The 27,775-nt window shown below is 35.4% G+C and overlaps 1 protein-coding gene across 7 annotated transcripts in view; it reads right to left on the bottom strand.

Moving 5' to 3' along the window:
* LOC127847013 (uncharacterized) overlaps window positions 1-27,775 on the bottom strand; it is a 136,389-nt gene that overhangs the window by 18,806 nt on the left and 89,808 nt on the right. For 3 of the 7 annotated variants that reach the window (XM_052378505.1, XM_052378504.1, XM_052378503.1), the window contains exon 1: window positions 999-1,462. The exons of 2 other annotated variants lie outside the window; for them this stretch is intronic. In XM_052378505.1, coding sequence (XP_052234465.1) covers window positions 999-1,378 — 380 coding nt within the window. In that variant the 5' untranslated portion in view covers window positions 1,379-1,462. Of the gene's footprint in view, window positions 1-998; window positions 1,519-27,775 lie in introns of those variants that run through there. 2 more of the 7 variants (XM_052378501.1, XM_052378500.1) reach the window with 2 other exon arrangements.

Here is a 27,775-nt window from a genome sequence, read left to right as displayed (position 1 = left end):
ACATTTGATTGAATTACCTCCCCTACACCCCCTCATAGTAATTAAAGGTGCCTAGAATTCGGGGTTGTATACTGACCCCGTTTTTAATACTGACCTCGTAAGTATAGTCTGAAAACTACCGAGACCGCGTAACTGGCACTATGTAATAGTATACATATATATACACAAACATTTATATGTTGAAATCTAAAACCTAAGTATTTATTTCATCAGTTATTTTACTGGAGGTATTCAAAGCCCCATTTAGTGATTTCCAAAGATGGCTTCTATTTATAATTACTGTACTTGCAAAAATTATTAGTTTCTTGAAATAAATTAAAAATATTTCATTGATAATATAAACAAGAGCTGTCACCATAGGATGACATATGCCCCCTATAAACGCTTTGATAGAGGTTATGCTTATTTTTCGAAACCTAAACGCAGATTTCGAAACCTAAAAGCGGACCCTAAGCTCAAGGTCAAGGTCACAGGGGTAAAACTATGTATGCATTTGGAAAGGCCTTGTCCATATACACATGCATACAAAATATGAAGGTTATATCTCAAGGGACATAGAAGTTATGAGCAATTTTCGAAAACTTAACGCAGATTTCGAAACCTAAACATGGACACAAAGTTCAAGATCAAGGTCACAGATGTAAATTTTTCACGCAGATTTCGAAACTTAAACCCGGACCCTAAGTTCAAGATCAAGGTCACAGGGGTAAATTTTTGTGTGCGTATGAAAAGGCCTTGTCCATATACACATGCACACTAAATATGAAAGTTATATCTCAAGTGACATAGAAGTTATGAGCATTTGTCGAAACTTTAACGCAAAGTGTGACGGAAAGACGGACAGTCAGACAGTCTCATCACTATATGCCCTCCTTCGGGGGCATAAAATGATTTTGCTTATAATGTTACCTCCTTGCAACAAAGATTAAAAACCCTGCATTTTTGTAATGGTAGTGTTTTTTCTATAATTAAAATGAAGAAACAATATATTAATATACCTGTGATTAAGGAATGCACAATTTGTGCAGCACAGCTCACTGTGATCATCACAATACATTTTCAGGCTTTCATCTTTATGGACATCACATTTTAGAAGAAAATCTTCAACCTTCTTGGCCACTGGCCATTTCTTCATAGCTCCTCTTCCATAGGGGGTATGTTTTGTAAACAACTTGTTGTGCATGTAAACACATTCTCCACAGTAAAACTTCACACAAGATTTACAGTAGAAATCAGCCATTTTATCCAGTTTTTTTTCTTCGCAGGTCGAGCACAAGAAGTCTTGGATCATGTCAGATCCCTTTTCAATGGTGGATTGTGAAAAGCTTTTTGTAATGTCAGATCCCTTGTCTATGGAGGATTGTGAAAAGGTTGCCATTTTACTAAATTAATTTTCACAAACACGGCAGCTAAGGATCCTTTTACCTTTGATTCAACTTAAATATGTTAGTGCCTCTTAATGATTGTCAGCTAAATTAAACAGCTCAACAAATCTCGCCCATCCAATTGTCCAAAGCCCGTAAACAAGTTATGCATAACATTACCAGTATGAAACAAATATAATACTCCTGTTTGTTTGAAGGTTTAAACTTAAGTAAACAAAGTAACTATGTAATCTGTGAATCGTATGGTAAGATAAAACCACATGGTTAAACCTGAGTTTGCCATTGGTTTATTTGGGTATACAAAAGAAAATATTTCAACTCGAGGCTGCGTTAAATCAATAAAGCAAGAAGAAAAATTGCTTTAAGTAGTATCGATTACATGGGTAAAATATTAAGCATGTTAAACAGTATAACACTTGAAAGCCTATTTAGGCCTTCAATCTAGCTGTAATGAATGTAATTTTCACAAATAAGCATTTCATTTAAAGACAATTTTATTAAGTAAATGATAAATTGAAAATCAATAAAACTGTCTTTGTCACGCCTGAAATATTCCACCTCATACCTATTTGTCTGAAATCATCGGTAGTTAGGTTTAATAGGACGAACTATATAGAAAACAATAATTCCGCTCACCTGAGACACGCAGGTAAAACTGTTATGTGCTGACTATGTTGTTTTTTTATCAAGATTTTTACTCTGTGTGACACAAATCTCGTATGGTTTAAAACAATGTTTGAATAAATTAAAATATTTAATACATTATAAGTTGTTTACTATATAAGTCCATATAACACGTGTCCCCTTATTGCTAGTTCGTTTTGATCCCAGGGGCCTGAATTGAACATTCCAGTAAAGGAAACCCACACACACCATGTCTTGCAGTGTCAGAGATTTTTTAAAGTTATTTATTGTATTCGTCTATATACATTTTTTTGGAATACAGTAACTTTAGTGATTACATCATTTTAAAGATACTGCAGTGTTTTGCGTTTTTTTAGGCAGCCATGTGAAGATAACCCACCGTGGGGTCAAAACTTGCCTGAAAATTCAATCAGAACAAAGATGCGTGTTTTGGATTGGACAAAGGACCTGGGCAACTATCCTGACCCCTATGTTGCCATTGTAGGGGCTGACATTGTTTACATTCAAGAAGTTTTGAATATTTACGGAGAACTTTGTTTAAACTCAGTCACAAAGACAAGCCATTTCTTCTGCCCTGTAACATTTTAATGAACGAGATAATAATTTCTTAGACGGACTGCGTGAACATTATTCTTTGAATAAAATTGTGTATGATAAATTAAAGGATGTGATTTTATGTCTGGCTACAGTATTACAGTGACATGCAATTAAATGCAATATTAAAGCCCGGATTTTATTAACACTGTATACATATTCGATCTTTACTAAATATTATAGACAATAATACAGAGGGCTCAAATTTATTTAAGATCGTTTATGTTTATCAATATGGGGACAAAATAACATGAAAATATAAACTTATTTAAAGAAAGACAAACACACTTATAAAATACATCCATACACATGAAACAATTATTTACAGTTTACATTGAGGCAAGATAAAAAGTGTAGATAATAAACTTTTGGACCCATTTTTGGCAACACAATTTACTTAATGCATGTTTGTGAAGTGTCCCGGATTAGCATGTGGAGTCTGCACAGCCTTATCAGAGTCAACACTTTCGGTGTAAAGTGGATTAACCACTAGGAAGAGACTTCTGTTAAACACAAACTACCATAAAAGAGGAAAGTATTATCCCTGATTAGCCTGTGCGAACTGCACATGTTAATCTGTGACAACACTTTAAGCATCAACCTTAACGCAACAATAATAAGAAGAGTTTTCGTCGGTTTGCAACAATGGCCGCCATTCCTCCAAAATGTTAGTATAAATAAAATCAAAGAAATACACACTTTTATACATGTATTTCACAGCTGATATGTGATTAGTTTCGCGTTTGAACATGGTTTTTAAAATCGTCACAATCAAGAACTGTATAAAATACAGTGTTAAATCAAAATGCTTCATGGTCTTAAAAATGTTAAAGTGATAAACCCAGCTAACAATTTGGTTCGCGCAACCGCTTAATTGGTTAATAAAAAGACGAGATTGATTTAGTTCTCTAACTACCATTTTCATTCAGAAAAAAACGCATATAAAGGTTTAACCTTTATTTTCTCACTTATTAACATGTGGGAGATAGAGCAAAGTGGAACGAAACAATTGTTCTGTGACGTCTGAATATTGAATCCGATTTCGTCATATTAAAGATCTCGTTCTCACGAACACATAGATATAAACAAACTCATTTTTGAAACAAATGAGATAGAGCACTACTGTAGCAATAAAGCGACGATGTGTCTCTCTCAATTTCCTGAACAAGCTCACTGCCGTCCTCTAATAAGAAACAAATATCAACTGTGCTCTTGGAAAATGGTGTTAAATGCATTTGCGTAAAGTTTCATACAATTGTCGTCCCAGATAAGCTTGTGAAGTCCGCACAGGCTTATCAGGAAGTTTCTGAATATTTGCTGAGAACTTTGTTTAAACTCAGTCACAAAGACAAGTTTTTATGGTATTTTTTATTAGGAAGTCCCTCCTTACAAAAAACATCCGATTCATGAGGAAAGTGTCTTCCCTGAATAGCTTATGCGGGCTGCACAGGCTAATCTGTGACAACAATTTACGCTCAAACATTAAACCCCGTTTTCCCGGAACGAGGCTAAATGAAGTTTGGTAAAGACTAGATGTTGGAAGTTATCAGAGAATGGATACAAAAGTGGTCATTTAAGAGACCAACATTACCAACTAATAAAAACTTCCATTATTGATTGGAAATTTAATAAACATATAGTGAATAAGTTGTATATATATTAAACCTTGTATTTAGAAAACTTGGCTTAATGAATGGGTGTAAAGTGTTGTCCCAGATTAGCCTGTGCATTCCACACAAACTAATCATGGACGACAATTTCGACTTTAATGGAATTTTTCGTTTGAAGGAAGTCTCTTCGAAACGAAAAACCAGTGCAGGTGGAATGTGTCGTTACTAATTAGCCAGTGCGGACTGCGGACGACACTTCACGTACATGCATTAAGACCCATTTTCCCAAGGCAAGGATCATATGTTAAGTCTCCCGCATCGAAACGGTCTGTGATATCTAAAAGGATTTCTCTTGTGTGTTAAGAAGTACCTGAGTTTGTTTTGCGGAAAAAATCCTTCGTGAAACTTTCAAAGTCATCACTTGAAGTGAAATTTTCAAAGTCATCACTTGAAGTGAAATTGTCAAAGACATGACTTGAAGTGACATTTAAAGTCATCACTTGAAGGGAAATTTTTAAAAACATCACTTAAAGTGAAATTTCAAAGTAATCACTTGAAGTGAAATTTTAAAGTCATCATTTGAAGTGAAAATTTTAAAGTCATCACTTGAAGTGAAATGTTCAATGTCATCACTTGAAGTGAAATTTTCAAAGTAATAACTTGATGTGAAATCTTCAAAGTCATCACTTAAAGTGAAATTTTAAAGTCATCACTTGCCGGTATCTGGAGCATTTTGTTCAATGTTCACATGATACTGTAAAATCATTGTTATTCATTGGACGTAATTTTTTGTTGATCGCGTTGGTTGACTTATCCAAGAATTTTATACAAAGACATCGGAAAATGACCGAGGCAAATCCTCACGTTTTCTTTAAATCAGTAATCGTCGAATGTTCGTGTCCACTGAAAAGTCATTTAAACGATAACACAAAATTTCACACCGGCGACTATAAATGATGTTACAGTATACTTTGTGCCCACTGAAAATTACTTATACTGTTTATTTTGTCTCAATGGGTCATTGTCGACCTGAAATGGCCCTCAAGTCATCCGGGGATGACTAGCAGCCGATTCATGTCACCCTGGGGTGACTTCAAGACGATTCTTGTCACCCGGGGATGACTAGAAGCCGATTCATGTCACCCTGGGGTACTTCGAGCCGATTATTGTCATCTGGGGGTGACTAGAAGCCGATTCATGTCACCTTAGAAGCCGATTTTTGTTCCCCAGGGTAATTAGAAGCCAATTCTTGTCAACCGGGGGTGAATAGTGCCGATTCATGTCACCTTAGGGTGACATGAAGCCGATTCTAGTCAACCCCCGGGGATGACTAGCGTCGGCTTGGAGTCATCCCATGGTGAAATGAATCAGCTTCTAGTCACCCTATGGATGACTTCAAGCCGAATCAAATCGACAATGACCCAATGAGCTTTATTTTGCAGTTAATATATGTACTGGGTTATGATAAGGTTTGAAAAAACGGAAATCTTTGAACAGGTTTCTTAGGTCTCTGTCAGTCTAACATTAACTTGGAAAGCATTGTACCTGATTCGCCTGTGCGACCGCAGAGGCTAACCTTGGATGACACTATGCACATGCATTAAGCCCAGTTTTCCCAGAATTAGGCTCAATTTTTTTAAGAATCAGTCTATAATATCTACTAATTGATAAGAATAAGAACATAATGTTACTGAAAATAAAAACATTCATGCAATTTAAGAAAAATTTCCTAAGAGTAAATGTAAGGTTACAAAAAAAAATATTTGTTTAGATCTCAATATTTTGTTAATCTCCCATCTATGTAAGTTCAACCTTAGTAAATAATTTGCTGGACACACTTGTATCCTCATTTTTGAAGCATTTAATAGCAAAACAACAACAACACTAATTTTTCCAAATTTAGTCAAAACGTAGTGAATTGTTCCAATCCACAGGGACCCGGCCCTATTCCAAAAACGTTTGGAAAAAAACAGTGCCTATGATGTTCATAGTTAAGCATTTCTAAATATGACTAGTGATTTCAATAGCCGCAGATTTTAGCATTTCGACGCAATTAAATTGATTTTTCTTTGTTTTTGACACAAGGGATTTTTTTTCTTAAACCAACCCATCAAAATTGTTACTAGTGATCATTCGGCATCAATAATACACATTATACCTGCCAGTGTAATGACCCAGCTATGTAACTAATTGACACCACTCCTGTGTATCGAAAACGCCCTCTATGAATAAGAGTGACCCCATGGGACGTCACTTATCTCAATTTCATTCATGTCACTTAAATAAATGTTTATGTGGGAACAGAACAAAATGAGCTGTATTTATATATTTCTCTTTAGTATGTGATTTGCAAAGCATATGATCTTTTAAGTTGAATAAACTATTTAACAAGGTTGAGTGCAAATAAAAAAAATCAAATTATTCTATGGTCCAATTATATTTGAAATCTGTGAAAAAACTGTCAATAGCTCAAAACTGAATTCTTCCTCCCAAGTGAATATATTTATGTTAAATGATGGTCTTATCAAATAGCCACATGCTTCGTTACAATTAAAGAAACAAAAATGTTACCCTCAACTGGGCTGGAACCACTGACGCCTGGAATAAAAGTCTATCGTTGATACCACTCGGCCTTCCGTGATCATACAATGAGAGATGTATTTTATACTTTATATAAGCAATCCTCGTAGCATGACAAAATATAACGACATTTAATAATCTCCAAATTATTAAATCGTTTAATTTTGTCAATTTACCAAAACGTTAAAAGGGCCCTTTAAAATCATCATACTTGCAAATTCAATGAGTTTTATACACTGTCAGATCTTACATCATGAAGAACTTTAAGGTTTAGTGGTTGACTGTTAGCCTGGGGCCAGTAGATTTAAGCCCAGGAATCTCAATTGCAATAGTTGGTTACAGTTGGGCTAAAAAGCAGGGTAAATAGCTTTTTTCAAAGCTGGAAAAAATTCAATCCAATTAAACATATTCTACAAATTGGCGACCATTATCACAGTTTGACATGCTACATACTAGTTCAATTGTAAACGTCTGACATGCTACACAGTTATACCATTCTCACTGTCTGACATAATATGCACTGGTTCACTTGCAACAGTCTGACATGCTACAAACTTGAACCGTTTTCACAGTCTGACATTTTATATACTGGTTCCATGGTCACAATCTAACATGATACATACTGGTACCATTGTCATTGTCTGACTTGCTATGTTCCGGTGAAATTGTAACAGACTGACATGCTTCATACAGGTATCATGTAAACATTCTTACATGATACGTACTGGCACCATTGTCACAGTCTGACATGCTATGTACTGGTACCATTGTAACAGTATGACATGTATGGACGGGTAAACTTGTCACAGTCTGACATGCTATTCACTGGTTCAATTGTAACAGTCTGACATGCTACTAGTACCATTGTAAAAATCTTGTAAAAAACCATTAACACAGTCTCATACGCAACGTACATGTACCAATGTCACAGTCAAGCATGGTACATACTGGTATTACTGTTAAAATCCTACAAGATACACACTGGTACCATATTCACAGTATGACATACTATGTACTTGTTCCATTGTTACAGCCTGACATGCTACCTACTGGTACAATTGTTACCGTCTGACATATGTTATGTACTGGTACAGTACCATTATCAGTCTCACATGCTACGTACTTGTACCAGTAGTACCGTTTGACATACTAGCTACTATTACTGGTTACACTTACTAGGTACTGGTGCCATTGTAACAGTCTGACATGCTACAAACTTGTACCATTGTAACAGTCTGACATGCTACAAACTTGTACCATTGTCACAGTATAACATAATACATACTTATACCATTGGCTCAGTCTAACATGCTACGTACTCTTGCTGATCACTGCATGCCTTGCTAGGTACTGGTACCATTGTAACAATCTGACATGCTGCAAACTTGTACCATTGTCAGATTCCTATATGATACATACTTGTACCATTGTCTAAGTCTGACATGCTATGCATGTATACTGGTTCTGGTCACATTCTGGAATTCTATGTACTGGTACCAATGTCTCAATCAGACATGTAATGTACTGGTACAATTGCCACAGTTTAACATGCTATACACTGGTTCAATTGTAACAGTCTGACATGCTACAAACGTGTAACCTTGTCACGGTGTAACATGATACATACCGGTTCCATTGCCTCAGTCTGACTTCCTAGGTACTGTTACTGGTCACAGTCTGATTTGCTAGGTACTGGTGCAATTGTAATAGTCTGACATGCTACACACTTTTACCAATGTAACAGTATGATCTGCTATACACTTGTATTATTGTCGCATTCTCTCAGGCTAGTTACTGGTACCATTTTGACAGTCCGACATGCTATGTACTGGTACTTGTTACAGTCTGACATGGTATGAACTGGCACCCGTGTCACAGTCTGCCATGCTATGTACTGGTACCATTGTCACAGTTTGAAATGCAATGTACTGGTACCATGGTCACATTTAAACATGCTATGCACTGGTACCATTGACACAGTCTGACATGCTATGTACTGGTACTATTGTCTCAGTCCGTAATGCTACATACTGGTATCATTGAAACAATCTTACTACTTGTACTATTGTCACAGTCTGACATGCTATGTACTTGCGTCATTGTAACATTCTGACATGCTAGGTACTGTTACCATTGTCAAAGTCTGACATGCTACATACTGGTACCATTGTCACAGTCTCACACGCTACGCACTGATACCGATATCACAGTCTTACATGCTATACACTGGTATCATGAATACAGTCTGACATGTTAGGTACTGGTGCCATTGTAACAGTCTAACATGGAACATACGGGTATTATTGTCACAAAGGTTCATGATACATACTGGTACCATTGTCACAGTTTGACATACTATGTACTTGAACAATTGTCACTGTCTGACATGGTAGATACTGGTGCCATTGTTATAGTCTCACATGCTACGTAGTGGTAACATTGTCAAAGTCTGACATGTTATGTACTGGTATCATTGTAACAGTCTCAAATGCTTTTTACTGGTACCATAGTCTCAGTCTGACAGGTTAGGTACTGGTACCATTGTCTCAGTCAGACATGCTAGCTACTGTCACTGATCACAGTGTGACTTGCTACAAACTTGTACCATTGTAACAGTCTGACATGCTACACACGTTTATTATTGTCACAGTCAAACATGATCCATACTGGTACCATTGTCTCAGTACGACATTCTACGAACTGGTTTTGGTTACAGTCTGACTTGCTAGGTACTGGTACCATCGCAACAGTCTGACATGCTACTCACCTATACAATTGTCACAGTTCAACATGACACATACTGGTACCATTGTCTCAGGAGGAAATTCTAGGTACTGTTACTGGTTACGGTATGACTTGCTAGGTACTGGTACCGTTGTAAAAGTCTGACATACTACACATTTGTATCATTGTCACAGTGTAACATGATACATACAGGTATCATTGTCTCAGTGTAACATGCTACTTACTGATAATGGTCACATTTTGTTTTGCTAGGTACTGGTACCATTGTTACAGTCTGGCATGCTACACCCTTGCACAATTGTCACATTCTTATATGATACATACTGGTACCATTTTCTCAGTATGACATGCTAGGCACTGTTGCTGGTCACAGTCTGATTTGCTACACACTTTGTCCATTGTTACATTCCGACTTGCAACAATGTAACAGTCTGACATGCTACACACTTGAAATTTTGTCACAGTGCAACATGATACATACTGGTACAATTGTCTCAGTCAGATATGCTAGGTACTGTTACTGGTTACAGTATGACTTGCTACATACTGGTACCATTGTAATAGTCTGACATGCTACACACTTGTACCTGTGTAACAGTCTGATATGCTACACACTTCTACCATTGTCACATTCTAACATGATACATACTTGCACCATTATCTCAGTCTGGCATGCTATGTAGTGATACTGGTCACAGACTTGCTTGCTAGGCACTTGTACCGTATTCACAGTATGACAAGCAATGTAATGGTACCATTGTCACAATCTGACATGCTATGCACTGGTTCAATTGTAACAGTCTGACAAGCTACACACTTGTAACATTGTCGCAGTGTATCATGATACACACTGGTACCAATGTTTCAGTCTGACTTGCTAGGTACTGTTACTGGTCATGGTCTGACTTGCTAGGTACTGGATTTATGGTAACAGTCAGACATGCTACACACTTGTACCGTTGTGACCGTCTGACATGCTACACACTTGTACCATTGCCAAATGCTTTCATGCTAGTTATTGGTACCATTGTCACAGTCTGACATGCTATGTATTGTTACCACTGTCACATTCTTACATGCTAGTTACTGTTTCGTTTGTCACAGTCTGACATGCTATGTACTGATACCATGGGCATAGTCTGACATGCTACACAATTATACCATTGTCACATTCGTACATGATGGATACTGGTACCATTGTTTCAGTTTGACATGTTATGTACTTGTACCATTGTCACAGTTCAACACGATACATACTGGTTCCATTTACACAGTCTGACATGCTATAAACTTTGCAACATTGTCTCAGTCTGACATTCTATGTACTGGCACCGTTGAAGCCGTCTAACATGATACGTACTGGTACCATTGTCACAGTCTGACTTGGCACGTACTGATATCATTGTCACAGTCTGACATTAGATGTATTGGTAGCATTGCCATTGTCACAATATGAAATGCTATGTACTGGTACCATAGTCTCAGTCTGACATGATATGTACTGGTTCCATTGTCACATTCTGACATGCCTTGTACTAGTACCATTATAACAGTCTGACATGCTATGTTCTGGTACAATTGCCACTGTCTGACATGCTACTTACTGGTATTGTGGTCACAGTCTGAAATGATATGTACTGGAAACATGGTCACAGTTTGACATGCTATGTAATAGTATCATTGTGACAGTCTGACATTCTATGGACTGGTACCTTGGTCACGGTCTGACATGCTATGTACTGTTACCATTGCCACAGTCTGGCATGCTATGTTGTGGCACAATGGTCACAGTCTGACATGCTATTTACTGAAAGCATGGCCACAGTCTGACTGGCTAGGTACTTGTCACAGTCTAACTTGCTATGTAATGGTATCATGTTAACACTGTGTCATGCTAGGTATTCGTACCATTGCCACAGTCTGCCATGCTACGTACTGGAACGATTGTCACAGCTTGACTTGCTAGATACTTGTACCATTGTCACAGTCTGACTTGTTAGGTACTGGTACCAGTGTCACAGTGTGACTTGCTAGGTACTGATACCATTGTTACAGTCTGACTTGCTAGGTACTGGTATCATTTTCACAGTCTGAATTGCTAGGTACTGGTACCATTGTCACACTGTTACTTGCTAGGTACTGATACCATTGTTACAGTCTGACTTGCTAGGTACTGGTATCATTGTCATAGTCTGAATTGCTAGGTACTGGTATCATTGTTACAGTGTGAATTGCTAGGTGCTGGTACCATGGTCAGAGTCTGAAATGCTTCACACTGATACATTTACACTTTAATCGTTATGTCCATTTTCTGCGCAAAACGGTTGCAACTGAAGAAACGACCGTTTTGCAATGAAAATAATTTCATTTTCAGGTTCGACCTTTTACCAAATGATGGTTTTGGTGATTTAAGCTGAATTTAGCTTTAATTGTTTTCAGATTATAAATATATTCCTTCTGGTTTTCAAGATTTGAGAAAGTAGTACAAACCCCGGATCTTTGCAAATCATCTCAGGAAGAAAGTGTAATAACAGGGTTTAAAAACTCGACAATATGTATACGTTTGAATGTTAATGCAAACATTAATATACACACAACACTCCATTAAATTTCGATTCAATAAAACCCTTTTATTCAGTTTTTTCAAAAAATGTTTGGAAAGTATATGTGTATAAGTAGTGTTATTACAATGTAACGTAATTCATAAATAAGTCCTGTCAATAAAATTGCATACAGATTGTTGCAGTGTTGTCAAATGGTAAATGAAGTGTTTTATACAGCAATACATCGTACTTACATAATATAAGGTTTAAATATGAATATCAAACAAAATATATCAGGGCTTTTTTTCAGTCAATACTTTGACAATATAGTTGAATTTGTAAGAACTAATAAGCTTGTTCTATTTTATTCTTGGGATCAGTGTGAATTGAATATTGATTGAATAAGCATGCACAATAATATAAACTGCTTATTGGACAAACATTTTGCAACCTTTATGTGTGTATCACATGTTAGGGCAAAGTATAAATAGTTAAATCACCCCATGATCTTTAAATGGAAAATCCAATAGATAAAGTCAGATACTATTTCAAATATCTTACATTCACTTCACCTATATGAATTATCTCATGTTCTAAAAACACCTGACATTAATAAACAGGTTAAATGTTTAAACATCCATGGGACATATAGGGTTATCGCCCTCATTATCGTAGTAACATCCTAGGTCAGTTTGTTGACTTTGAACATTTATCTCAAGCTAAGATAACTACAATACAGGATTGAATTTATCAGCTTTGTAACATATGAAAATGTATTTATACAGTGATTTTGCAAACTCTGATTTGATTGTGGTGCATGCCATCAGTGCAATTGAAATTAAAGGCCTGTACATGTTTTGATAACATGTTTCATTTGAAACTAACAATTTTAAGTCTTATTGGAGCACTTGATCACATATTTTAGAAAATAATAAAGCACAATTCGATAACAGTTCCATAGACGTAGGACTGATTTTAGATGTGAACAGGAAACCTTTAATTATTCACAGATAACAAATAAGATAGTATATGATGCAAAGTGATGCTTGCTTTTACCTGGCTGACAAGGAGTTCACCCCTTGCAGCAACAGGCTCACTTATGCTGTAAGACTGATACATCTTATTCGACATAGACGTTTAATGGCCCTAAAGACGTTTAATAAGCTAGGACCTCACCGAACGCACACAGGAATTAGGCGCCAATATTTATTGATATTGATCACACTATACAATGTGACCTACATTCTTCTGTGTACATGTACATGTGTAAGAAGGCATCCGTTTCTTTTTTGGCGCCGAATCAAAAAATTGAAGTTCGACAAAGAGCAGCAGTAGTATTTGCACTAGAGCTTGAACATCAACACCACGTGTTGATCGCAAGGGGATCAATCAGAAGGAGGAGAAGGCGAGCGGCACCTAGTTGGTGGGTTAGACCATGGCTTACACCAAAGGTTAACAACTGAATGACTAAAAACACCGAGAAGCTTTGTTTATATACAACACACACTCTCCGAAAATCGTAACTGTTTCGTAACTAAATCGCGAGAATCTTAGCGGGCTCGCAACTTACTCGTGGTAAACTCGTGAGAGTGTTGACAAAGTCGTAGCTGATTCGTAGACAGATCACGTGATCACCGATTTCCCGATTGAGTCACGAACTAATTACGAGCCCATTACGACGCCCAAGAATGCACTACGACGCTGTTACGAGTCAACTACGATTAAATTCAGTCATGGAGATCCTGGCCTAATTTTTAACACGTTTAAAATCTAGCCACGATTTCTCGGGAGCTCACGAGTTGCAGGAATCACTTTCGAACGCCCAACGACTAGCTACGAATGAGTTATGACCTTCGACGATTGAGCTACGACTGTCCTCGACATCAAAATATTGGAAATCGGGACAAATCGTGGAGAATCGGGTCGTAGTGGAATACCCCTATAAGGGATCAATAAAGTTCCAAATGAACAAGCCATTTCTGGGGTCCAATTACCTCTGAAATGACCTCTGAAATGCTACTTTTATACTTAATGTACCCCATAAAAAGGCAGAAAATGACAAAAGGTAAATATTTTGAGTTAAAACTCGTAGACAATATAAAATGGTGTTTTGGCAAATGGTTATTACCTTATCTGTCCTATCAGGCATGCTTGTATTTTTTGTGTTGATAGATATCAAGAACAAATACATGAAATAATTATTAATATTGTATACCTTGATCTTTGAGTATATTTGAAAACTACACTTTTGATATTAATATTAGCAAGACTGGATAAATCCCATTTCAGCAATGTGACGGTCTAGAGAGATTGTTAATACAAATATGATATATTGATATAATAATATTTTGTTAATTCCTTGTCCGACCAGAATGTTCTTTGATGGAGTGGAACTTAACGAACCGAAACTTGGGACATTTACGTCCCTTTTAACTGGCCTGACAAGATGTTCAAAACTTAATTTTTCAAGCTCTTAATCTGCTTCTTTGTATTTATATAAATTTTAGTTTTGTTTCGCCATGATTTATAAAAACGTTTGTCAAAATGTCAAAAGGTGCCTTTAATATAATCTTAGGTGACTGTTGAAATGTCTAATGAGAAGCTCTACATGGAATATGTGTTTAAAGCCCCAGCAAATACCAAAATGTTGTAATTTAATTAATTTCAATGGAGAGTTTTTGTTATTATAGTGCTAAGATATTTTCATTACACAAATACATTTGAAGTTTGTTGATATGTTACTGAAAAACAATAGCAACTAGTAACACACAAGTAAATACATGATAATCCAGCCTGAGTTTAACATTTCCTTGGACAACATCTAGTTTTTAACCAGATTTTCCATAGGAAAAAACTGATTATTAGATTGATGAATGTCGTTTGGCGGGCGGGCGGACGGGTTAATAAGCTTGTCCGGGCTATAACTATGTCGTTAAATGTGAGATTTAAAAATCATTTGGCACATTTTTGACCATCATTGGACGGTGTGTCATGCGAAAGAATAACGTCCATATATGCAAAGTTAAGGTCACATTTTAAGTTCAAAGTTCAAAAATGACCATTAATGATCTTGTCCGGACCATAACTCTGTCATTTAATGTGAGATTCTAAAATTACTCTGTACATTTGTTCGCATTCATTGGACGGTGTGTCATGCAAAAAAAATACGTCGATATATCCAATGTCAAGGAAACCACTACTATAAATATATTGAATTTGACACAAGGGGGGTTACTAGGAACAATCACTAACAATGCACATTGCGAATTGTCTCCCTTGATAATACTTTTTTCAAATTGAAATCACGGTCGCCACGACTAAATATAGATTGAATTTGACACATGTGGGGGGGGGGTAACTACAATGAACATTTTGAATTTTCTCCCTTTATCAGCCCTTTATTCAAATTAAAAACCTGGTTTTGTGACAATGTTGATCCTTGTTATACCATAGTGAACCATTTTTTCGAACTCAACTGTTATGTCAGTATGCCGATTGTTCTAACTAAGTTTCTTGAGGGCTTGGTCATAAATGTGGCCTCTAGAGCATTCACAATTAAACACTCTATAGGCCACATTTATTGTCCGATCTAAACCAAACTTGGTCAGAAGATTCGTCTCAAGGATATCTTGATTCCGGTCACAGGTGGTTAGCGTTTGGATATGATATCAATTAGTAAAAACGACATTTCAATGAACAATAATCAAATTATAACGAAAAATCAACTCGGTCTTCTTCGAAGCAGAAATGAATTTCCTTTTATGGAAATGTACACAACTCATTGTATTAAATTATCAATCCAACCACATTTAAATAAAACATTTTTACTCTGAAATTAAATGCGTCATTTCATTTATTTTCACTTCCTTTCTAGCTCACCTGAGCACAGTGTGCTCATTGTGAGCTTTTGTGATCGCCTTTAGTCCGTCGTCCGTTGTGCGTCGTGCGGCGTCAACATTTACCTTGTGAACACTTTAGAGGCCACATGTATCGTCCAATCTTCATGAAATTTGGTCAGAAGATTGGTTTCAATGATAGCTTTGATGAGTTCGAAAATGATTAAGTTTACTTCAAAAACATGGATGCCATGGTGCGGGGCATTTTCCTTATATGGCTATATATTTCTATAGTAAAATTTTGTTAACCCTCTAGAGGCCACAATTATTCACCAATTTTCATGAAACTTGGTCACAAAATTTATCCCAATTATATGTTGGACGAGTTTGAAAATGACGCCATTTGTTTAACAAAACATGGCCTAAATAGGGCGGGGCATTTTCATTATATTGCTATAGTAAAACCTTGTTAACAGTCTAGAGGCCACATTTATTTTCCAAACATCATGAATCTTGGTCTGATGATTGGTCCCAATGATATCTTGAACAAGTTCGAAAATAATTGCTTTAAAAATTATGGCAATCAGGAGGTTGGGCGTATATTTCCTTATATGGCTTTTTATGGCTTTAGTTAAACCCTGTTAACACTCTAGAGACCACATTTATTGTCCGATCTTCATGAAACTTGGTCAGAAGATTTGTCCCAATGATACCTTGGATGAGTTTGAAAATGGATTTGGTCGGTTGGAAAAAACATCGACGCCAAGAGGAGGGCATATTTCATTATTTAGCTTTAGTAAAAGCGTGTTAACACTCTAGAGGCCACATGTATGTCCGATCATTAAGAAACTTTGTCGGAAGATTTGTCCCAATGATATCTTGGACAATTTTGAAAATGGTTCCGGTTGCTCGAAAAAAATGGCCACCAGGGGGCGGGGCATTTCTCCTTATATGGCTATAGTAGAACCTTATTTACACTCTAGAGGCAACATTTATTGTCTGATCATCATGAAACTTGGTCAGAAAAATTGTCCCAATGATATTTTTAATGAGTTGACAAATAGTTCCGGTTGGTTGAAAATCATGGGAACCTTGGGGCGGTGCATTTTTCCGTTAATGGCTATAGGAAAACTTTGTAAACACTCTAGAGGCCACATCTATTGTCTTATCTTCATCATCATACTTTTCATGAAACTTGGTCTCAAGAATTATCTCAATGATATCTTGAACGATTTCAAAAATTGTTCCCGTTGGTTGAAAAACATGGTCAACAGTGGGCGGGGTATTTTTCCTTGTATGGCTATTGTAAAAACTGTTAACACTATTTATGTCACATATATTGTTCAGTCTTCATAAAACATGGTCAGAATATTTCTTTTAATATTTTGAAAGTGTACGAAAATGTATCCGGTCTGTTGAAAAACGTGGCCGCCAGGGTGTTCACTATGCATATAAGTTGGTTAGAATATTTGTTCGAATGACATCTAGGGCTGCATATAACAGGTCAGTTCCTATAAATCTCATGTGAGCGACTTTGGGCCTTTCAGGCACTCTTGTTATTAATGTTCATCTATTCATAATTGATAGGCATGGTCCGCTCCGCCCCCATCCCCTCCTCTCTATAATATTTTTTAACAAAAATACTTGTCGAACAACGTATTTCTGTGCTTTTTTACTCCGTTAAAACCTGTTTTTTCAATGTATTAGTCGTATAATGACGCATTTTTTTCTATAGCTTAAATGTGCGAATATTTTCTATTCTTGTGCATTAATTCCGATGTTAATGTCTCATTCTTAAATACTACATCTATGACTGAATTGCACGTTTATATTAAGTCACGCCACATGGCCTGTTGCAACACGCACGCTTTCTATGCGTGTAACCTGACAGACAACAGCAACACTTTTGCGGTCTTATAAAAAAACAGGTTATACATGTATACAGTCCAACCCCTCTTAAGCAGCCAGTCAAGTGAAACGGCCAAACTGGCTGCTTAAGCGGGGTGGCCTTTTAAGACGGGGGTTGGGTCATAGGGAGTCTAGAGTTGATGGGTGCATGGCCAACTGTTCAATTTTTATATAAACAAAATGGTAAATATGTGTTCATGTACTAAACAATGTATAGACTTAAAAGTAGTTAATGGTGAATGCGGTAGATGAGTACACAGGGACTTGTATCAGCAAATACTATCATATTGCTGCAGAAAACCGGTGTATGTAAATTTTATAAATAGACGTGATTAAATATTCACGTACTTGACTAATTTTTTACTGCATCAAATTGCTATCGGCTATTGTCTTCACAACTTACTCGCCATAAGTAATTAATTGCACACCATTTGCCTTTTACTTTTCATAAGTAACAATTGTTTACAACAAACTTAACAGTAATTGTTTGCAGTCAAAAAGGTGTGATGATGATGCCCGACACCGTCTCTAATGTACTGTTTTAATTTCCGTTTTATATTACGTAAATGGTAAAACTGTGATTTCTTGTTAATCTATCTGCGATAAACGCTTACTTTGAAACCGACTTCAATAAAACATAATAGACGCCGGTTAACCCCGCCCTCATACGCGTTCTCGTTAACCGATTGGAGGGTGAATCTCACAGTTTGGTGACTGGAATGATACCTGGGAATTTCTTCTGGTGCATCCGTGTCAGCATAGTTTTTATTATGTACATAATTGTGTGATGTAGCTTGAATATTTGATACGCACGTCACGCTATCTCTAATCAGTGTATTAACTATTACCCCATACGACGTTTATGGCGATTACATGCGGAAGTAGGTACAGAGTGCTTTTTTAAGTAGGGAATATTGATACACGATGTTTCTGGCGATTTATACAGCCTAAAAACTGTAATTTAGAGAGTGAATTTGAAAATCAGAGTCATTTTTTTCAAAAGCCTATTTATGAAAATCTTATTTTTGATCGCCGACCAGAATTGTAATCAACTTATGCGAATTTGGCGATCGGTAACGCTAACGTAGTAATGTCATGTTGAGGATTCAAGCAAAGCTCTAAGAAAAAATGACATTTCTGACAGCCTTTTTATTATGAACAGTCACTATCTGCTGGCAATGGTTTACTTCTTATTTTTGTTATGTTATTTATATTTTAACAGCATATTTAGTGGAACCATTGATCATTGATTGAAGCTTATATGTATGCATCCTTCAAATCAAATTGACAGAAAACGAGTAAAGAAAATATACATGTGTGTGACTTAATCTTTAAACCTTTACCCCATAGGAAGCAAAGTGAAAATAGCTTTTGCAATCAGCATAAAACCAGAACAGCTTGCGAGTAACTCACAGTCTGTTCATGATTTATGCTGTTTGCTTCTCATCAGTAACTAAGGTTTGGGAATAAAGCCTTTCAAACTTGAATTCAGTAAGAAAGGCATTTAATTAAAAGTAACTTTCTTTGGGACTACAAGTGCGTCAAAATACTTATCTATGTGGTAAAAGGTTAATTAATTAAATTAACACATAATAAAACTACACAACTCTATTTCAGTTTTCATAGCAATTTGTTTATATTGCTTTAATTCTAACACAACGTTTTCCAATGTTGGTAAAATATTCTGAACTACAAGCTAAATGCAGCGGCCTATTGGCTCTTGATCAAATTGTGTGACCGCATTTTCCGACCGTGTGTGTGGTATTGTCAAGTTTCCTAAGTCTAATATACAGATATAAACAATGAAACAGTCGATTGTAGCGTGTGCAAATTATGACGGGCCGTGTGCAAAACCATGTGCCCAAAGTCAATGTGGTAATATTACACATGGAACAGTCTGAACGGACGTATATGGATGTCAGCCCGCCATTTACATGAATTATTCAACAATCAATGGGGCAGCATGCATACCCAAGGCATGACTTAATTAGTGAAACAAGCAATGAGCAATTAAATTGGTGCATTCTCTTCGTCTAGTTTGACGTTAGCATATGGTGTCTGTTTGCATATCTATTTAGGTAGATACGATATCGAAATCGATGCAAAACAAATATAGATTAATACTATTCTTAGTAATATATATTAGGAACTATGTGACATTAGCTACATAGACTCATTCGAATGTATAAATTAATGCATTCCACAGTTGTGTTGCCATTGTGTTCAAAACATTATTTCTAAACTTCTTCTTTTTAATGAAATATACTTTAAGTGAAAGACTTTAACGTCTAATTAAGCTTAAGTGATTAAAGTCGCCATAGTTACGGGGATCTATATGTTGCCTGTTCTGGGATTTTTTGTACAAACAGGGTACATGGACAAAATTGACTTATTTACATTTTCAGAAAACTCCATGTATGTTAAACACGAAAAAATTTTGATGTTTGCAAAATGTCTCAACTTACGGTTAAAACGGCTCATTTATAAATGCCTATTATAACACAAAAATAAACATTTATTGATTATTTTATGTATAAATAATAAGTTTATACATTTTTAATAAATTTACAAGGGCATAAATAAATCAATAACATAAGGGTTTATAATACATTAGACGTAATATTACTAAATAATTAGAAAAAAATATCAACATTATAAAATATATCTAAGTTACCATGGAAACATCGGGAATTATTCACACTATTGAAATTCTGTGTTTGCAATGCACTTTTTAACTGTTATTTGTTTAATAACTGATATATAGAAAAACATTCTTCCATACCTAATGCAGATACAAAGTCACAGTGTCTATCTCAATAGATATGGACTTTTGTGGTTATTTGCGCTAAATTAGTTTAAGTACATTTGGATCAGATAACAATACCAACAATTAGCAATGTTTAACAAATTAATGACACTGCAAAATATGTCTTACAAACGTACCCGTATATTCCAAAATTTGCATCTACTGATTTCCAAATATAATCATTGATTGATTAATGATGCTCATAAAACTTGGCTATAATATTTAAGCCATTAGGATGATGTGCAGAAGGGTTGAGTCAGACAGGCCTGCTCAAGGTTAAGATCTTGTTAAGGTAAAAAGAGCCTTTGACATATTTGATCCATATCTCTTTTACTCATTGAAAGGATTTCGGCAAAAATGTCAATGGGGCAATCAACAGAAGACAGCCAGTAACGCTTGCTCAAAATCAAGGTCACCACCTCAAGGTTAACAAAATCTTTTGGTGAAATAATTCAATTGTCACATGATTGTCTTGTTATTGTTATATTGTTTTCACCAGAGTTCATAATATTTCAAAAGCATTACTAAATAACATGATTGTTGTGAGGTTTTTTTCTTGTAGGATATTCCATATCACCAATGCCTTTCAGTGTTGAACAGTTCATAAGGTTTTGTAAGTATAAGACTGCAATTTATGTTTAAATGACTAAATATATTAAGTTAACACAGTTCACTATTTGGGCAAAAATAACTGAGAGTTATAATACGTAGACAGTTAAGTGTCCGTCACTTTGAACATGCTTTATACATAGTAAGTAAATTTCAGTTCATGTATCAGTGCGCATTTAACTCACTGCATTTGGTATTGCTTAAAAATCTGCTTTAAAGGGATATAGTATTCCAATACAAATCTACTCTGCTCCAGTGTTATATTAAATCACAAACATAAGACCATACAGTATCAAACTAAACCTTAATCATTAATAACTTACGTGTACTTGTTCACAGATGTTGGCATGTTTTGAAGTCTGTGATTAAATGAATTAAATTTATAAATGTTAACAACAGGATTAAAGAGATCCAGTATAAAACAAGAATGAAATTAATGGAAAAAAAACAAGTAAACACCACCTGGGATCGAACCATTGAAAATTGTATAATGAAACTTTTTTTCGAGGATTTTCTTCTTAAAAGTTTGTCTAAGACCATTTATATTGAGTTTTTCTAAGACCATTATTTTAAGTGTAAACACTTTCTTAGAAAATAAAACAAATTTCATTCCTAAAACAATTCGGTTATTGGCAAAAGCCAGATAACGTTTACAATAACGAAGATATGTATGATGTTTTACATCAGTCCATTAATGTTGGCGTCGCGCAGACATAGCGCATCTGCTTATGGATCATGACGACACGAATACCGCGGACGTCGAATACCGCGGACGTCTTTTTTTTACTATAGAAATTAGGTAAGTCTATTAAAAACATTCATGAATTGGTAGGCAATCATATTTAATAAAATTTAAAAAATCCCACAACCTGTTAACAATTCCCGTAAAAAAGTGGATGGGGGCAAGATTTGAATTAAATGATCGTAGATACAAATCTTGTTGCTAATATGTGTAACCGGACCGGGGGAAAACTGTGGCCTTGCTATTAATAGCACAGCACAATTCGCTTGCGTTTTCTTTTTAAATCATTCATAGTTCTCATAATTTCTCCACAAATTCCATCCTCCTATATTGCATTCTTAAGTACCCCTTCCTAACTCTATTAAATTCCTATCAGATCTTATTTCCAAATTGTTTCTAACCTATTTCCAACTGTCTCTCTAAGTTTTAAATGATTTTTAACTTTTTTACTGACTTCTTACTACTTTTTTAAAACTCACTTCTCGTTCTTTTAAAACCCTTTCATACCAAATACCAAGTCACGCACACACATCTCACTGACCAATCATTTCTATCTCTAATAGATCAATAATACAGTACCATACTTCCTTACTTATGTTAGAGTGTATTTAATTAGCGTATAGTCTAAGAATCTTTAGATCTTTAGTCACAGTCATAATTTATAACTAGAGTTGATAAGCATACAGTTTGCATCCTGAGTGTGAATTGAACATGAAAAGTCTTCCAATACTGTAACTAACACAATGTCATCAATATCAAGTTAAACATGTGGTTCCAAGTAACCTACTACTGCCATTCAGTAGACACAGAAGTCAAACACAAACATATTCATATAAATTAATTCAATCTCTTTAAAACTGTAACTATGATATTGTTTATTTGCGGAGCAAATGGTTTGGGAGAGTGAGGATGTTTCAAAGAGTTATAAATATTGTTTTATTATTATTTGATTTTGATTGATTGATTGAGTGCATTATAAATTCATATAATCAGGATGCAGACTGTATGCTTATCAGCTCTAGCTATAAATAATAACTGTAACTATGATATTGTATATATTTATACTGCACTCAATCAAAATCAAATCATAATAAATAATATTCATAACCATGCCATTATTCCAATAAATATGTTCCTAACATGTTTGTTAACATTTTGTATACTCAGTAATGCGTTTTTAACAATGTGAATCTCGTCATATTTGATTTTGAGATAACATACTTTTTCAATGTATTTATTAATGAGGTACATTACTTTAAATACTTTTTAACGGATACTCAATTGTCTTGTTCCTTGCAGAAGACGTTTTAGTTTTTTAGGGCTGTTATATTGTTAAACTATGTGACGGCAAACATTTACCTTGGGATTTTGGGCGGCAAGATAGGGGGTTAAATTACAATGAGTTTATATAAATCTGCAAATTATGTTGCATAGTATATGAAATTATTTGAATAATTGTAATCAGGATTAAAAACTTCAGAACGTGTTCATGTACGTAAGTAACGAAGTCGGTAAATATAACAACAACACAACAACGACAAATTGTTCCTTTCTGCTTAAATGAAAACTAAGCGATCGTAACAGTATAATAAGTAGTAGCAAACAAAACAAGAAAACCACAGATTTAACTTCCATCTAAGCTTCCAAATTAAAAAGTCGTTCAGTCTCGTATATAGAAATAATGTAATGATAATCTTAAAACAAGAGCATATATAAACTTCTAGCCAATCAGAAATAACATTACATTTACTTGCTCGCAAACTACCAAGCTTTCTTGATACATATTTCTAATTTTCCGATTGATATAGGATGGTTTGCATTATTTCGCCACTAAATTCTTGTTTCATGTATTTGTTCTTCATCTTAAAAAACTTTTCTTTTTAATAGCCTTTAAGATTTTCATTCAGTCAACTGTTCTTTTAACATATACTTCAACAAAAACTTCCCCGTATCTTGCCAATAGACTTTCAACGCAGTCGGCGCTCTCGTTGTATAAACAGGAGACATAACTACGATAATGTTGAAACAATCTGAGCCATAATATATAGAAGTGCGAAAATGTACATGCTGATTACTCTGTTGGTAAAGTTTTGAGAATACTTGTTGATTTACTTGCGACATAAAAGTTACACGAATGAAATCGACAATGGCAAATATATATACCTCTCCCACTTATATCTAGCCTTCAACAAAAATCGCTTTCAAATAATTTCCATGTGTATAGGTATTTGAATGTTCATACTTGTTTAAAGCTGACATAACTGCACTGACTGTTCCTTGATATGAACTTGTGTTGTTTGTCCATTTCAGTCGGTGCAGTTAAGTGACTCTTATTTCTGAGCTGACCTACACGCAGTCCACCGAACAACAGTGACTGTAAGTGGAGCTGAAAACTCTTCTGGGGAAAATCAAGAGCATGCAGGACAGTCAGGAGGCCAGTATACTGTCAATGCAGAAAGCATATAAAGAGCATAGGGCATTCATGATAGAACAATGCGTAGCAATATAAATACTACCTCGGATAATGGGGTAATGTTTCTGTGACTACATATGATGAAAATACACAATATTTAAAAGAAGAAATATGTAGGAGTGTAATTGCCATCTTGAATGAATGTTATAAGCGGACTTTGAAGGAATTGAAAGACATGAAAGATGAATTAATGAGCATAAAATATTTCATTACAAGTTCTATTTATAAATGCACCAGTCTTGAGAAATACTTAAGTCAATTCTATGAAATCCTTCCAAAAATTGGGGATGATAAGGAGCTCTGCCTTATAGCTAGCATAAAATGTGAGCACATACTAGATCAGGAATTGACAGTGCTGGCAAAGTCAAGCAAGGTGTTAGCTGTCCAGAATGAGTCGAAACACAATGTGAAGATTGACAAGTGATTATAACCCATGTGTTATCACCAACATCTGTGTTGTCCCTTCTGGGCAGGTCCTGGTTGCAGACTGGTGCAATAATAAAGTCAAGCTGCTGAACCAGCAGTACCAGGTGGTGAGTCACTAGGGTTTGGCTGCTCATACCCAGAACATGTGTCAGATCACACCAAGTGAGGTGGCAAGTGACTTTGAATGATTATATAAATGACACACATGCAGTCCAACGTATCAACAACAGCCAGCTGGTTAATGGGAGGAATCTTCAGTTACATCATAGATGTATAGATATTGCCCACCAATAGGGAGAATTGGTGTGACTTCTGGTACTGCGCTATACAAGTATACACTTGGAGGAATCACTGATCAGTGAATTGTATGATGATACTTCATGCAAGGATACAGGTACAATCCATTATGAATTCGTCATAAGAAATGTGTATCATAAAGTAATTGTAAAACTTAATATTTGTTGAAATTACATGTGTCGATTTATTCTTAAAATAGCAAGAAAGTGATTGTTGATTAAGGTGTTGATGAACAAACAAGAATGATGATGTAATTTGACTATCATTTCATGTAATAACATGTACTGCGAAGACATAATAATTGTTACATGCTGCTTGCGATAATGAATTAAATGGATATTGTTCGTTGTTTCTTATTGTGAAACAATATTTTCTAGTTAGAATAATTTAAATATCACAACTACTGTCATAATAGTGCAAATGTTTGACATATTATGCCAAATTTTGTAAATTTTGCTTATATGTCACAACTGTGTAATCATGTATTTATGTATAGGCAATTCTAGTATTGCTGCATATAGTGATCCCAGTTTACACATTCATGTATACTTGAACAGAGTATTCGGTTCTATTTGTATAATTGTTCACACTTCTTATGTAACCCATGAGTAACATATCAATATGTCAAACTATTATACAATACATGTACACTTGATATTAAAACCTTCATGCCAAAATAAAAAAGAATAATTTTTGGATTGTATGCTAATGTGTTATTGCCTATTTATAATAACAAATAATTATGAAATACAATATCACTTTTGTCTGTTTTTTTAGATTTTTTAAAATTGACATTAATTCAATATTTGGATTTTTTGCAGTTTACACGTGCGATGTGAGTCCCACAACAGACAAGTTGTACATCACCGCCGTCAGCACAAGCTCCTCACCCTGCCCAGAGATGGAGCACTCCTGGCAACCTTCACTGACCCAGAACTCCTACTCTCGGATGAGTTGCATGTGACAGCTGCTGGCCAGTCGTTGGTATGTGGAGACTGTGGCCGCTTTATCATACAGGTTGACAGTGATGGAAGAAAGAAGCTAATGACGAAGTGTGGAGCGTGGTTCCCAAAGCCAATCTACTATCCACAGCAACACATCTTCCATAATTGTTAGACAGTGGACCAACAATGAAATACTGGTGCTCAAAGTGCAATAGCTTACGTGTACATTTATCTGGTGTGTGTAGTAAAATGTGATTTACATTTAATGACAATACTTTACGTGCATTTAAACTTTTATAATGTTTTGTTTTTTATGGTACATTGAAATATGTTGTGTGTAGTTTCACATACAAATAATTTGTATAAACCTACTTTTATTTACTTTTAGGGTTAGGATTGTAAAGTTTTATAACATTTTTTCAGTACGGTCTTTTTATTGACAAGTTGTCATAAACTGTATGAACAGCCGAAAACATTTTAAGTGTGCAGGCACACATGTACATGAAGCTTGTACTATTTTCAGACATTCATATCTACGTGTGTCTTTTAATAGTGTCTCATGAATTCTATAGAAAGAAAAATGAAGGAAATCGCTATTTAGTGGTTCGTATGTTGAGGCTGACTACATATTTTGATTCCTGTTCTGCGTTTGGATACATTATATGAAAATGGAAAATTTCACAAATCGTACACTTTGTTATGACCAAAGCGTGAAAAACGCTCAGGTTCCTTACAATCAATTATGATAATAGATATCTCATGGAGATCATGCCTACTGCATAGACATCACCACTGTGAAAACTGGCGAAACATTTATGTTCCTGCCTCATTCCGTCTGGAAAATGAAACATCCCGCCACTGTGTTCAGCTCGTTCTAATTGTTTTTTATACATTTTTAACTTTTACCCATGTATATATTATCACCTTTTACGAGTGGACAGAAGATATATATGGCATAATAACATTATTTCTATGTCTTCAGTAGTGATACGTGTACATACTAGATATATTTTCCAAGTTTCTAGCTTTTTCTGGCCTTTGTAAAATGGTAATTGTGCATTTCCCTAAATAAGTCGCATGGTCCGTGGTTGTTCCGCATGTCACCTTTCTGTTCAGGGGGAGAATGTAGTAGGACTGGCTTCCTCCCTTCATTCTATTTATTGCCCTTTACATTATAAAAATATTACATGTCTGACAGGGTGACAGTAAATTTGTTAACTTGAGGAAATACTGTCAACCGAGGCGAAGCCAAGGTTGACAGTATTTTTCCGAAAGTTGACAAATTTACTGTCACCCTGTCAGACATGTAATATTTATTTTATTATACCGAACAAACTATTCAAACAGGAGCAATTTATATGAATCATAAACAATTTTAATATTCAATAATTGCATTTAATTTCAGCAATGAACAACAATTAATATAGTGAGTGGTTCAGCACCCAATTGTATAAACGCTGGTTAAAGTTACCGCTCAGTAACTTTCAAACCTTGGTAAGTTTGCAATTATTCAGGTTTAGTAACCTTCAAAGTAACTCGATTGTATAAACACGATATACCGCTACGTAACCTCACCGCGCAAAGTTGAATTTAACCACCGGCATAGAGATGTGTAAAGTATAAGATGGTAAA

The sequence above is a fragment of the Dreissena polymorpha genome, chromosome 10 (assembly GCF_020536995.1).
Source record: "Dreissena polymorpha isolate Duluth1 chromosome 10, UMN_Dpol_1.0, whole genome shotgun sequence".
Lineage (NCBI taxonomy): Eukaryota > Metazoa > Mollusca > Bivalvia > Myida > Dreissenidae > Dreissena > Dreissena polymorpha.
The sequence above is the reverse complement of the archived record's forward strand: the minus strand, read 5'-3'. Positions and strand labels throughout refer to the sequence as shown.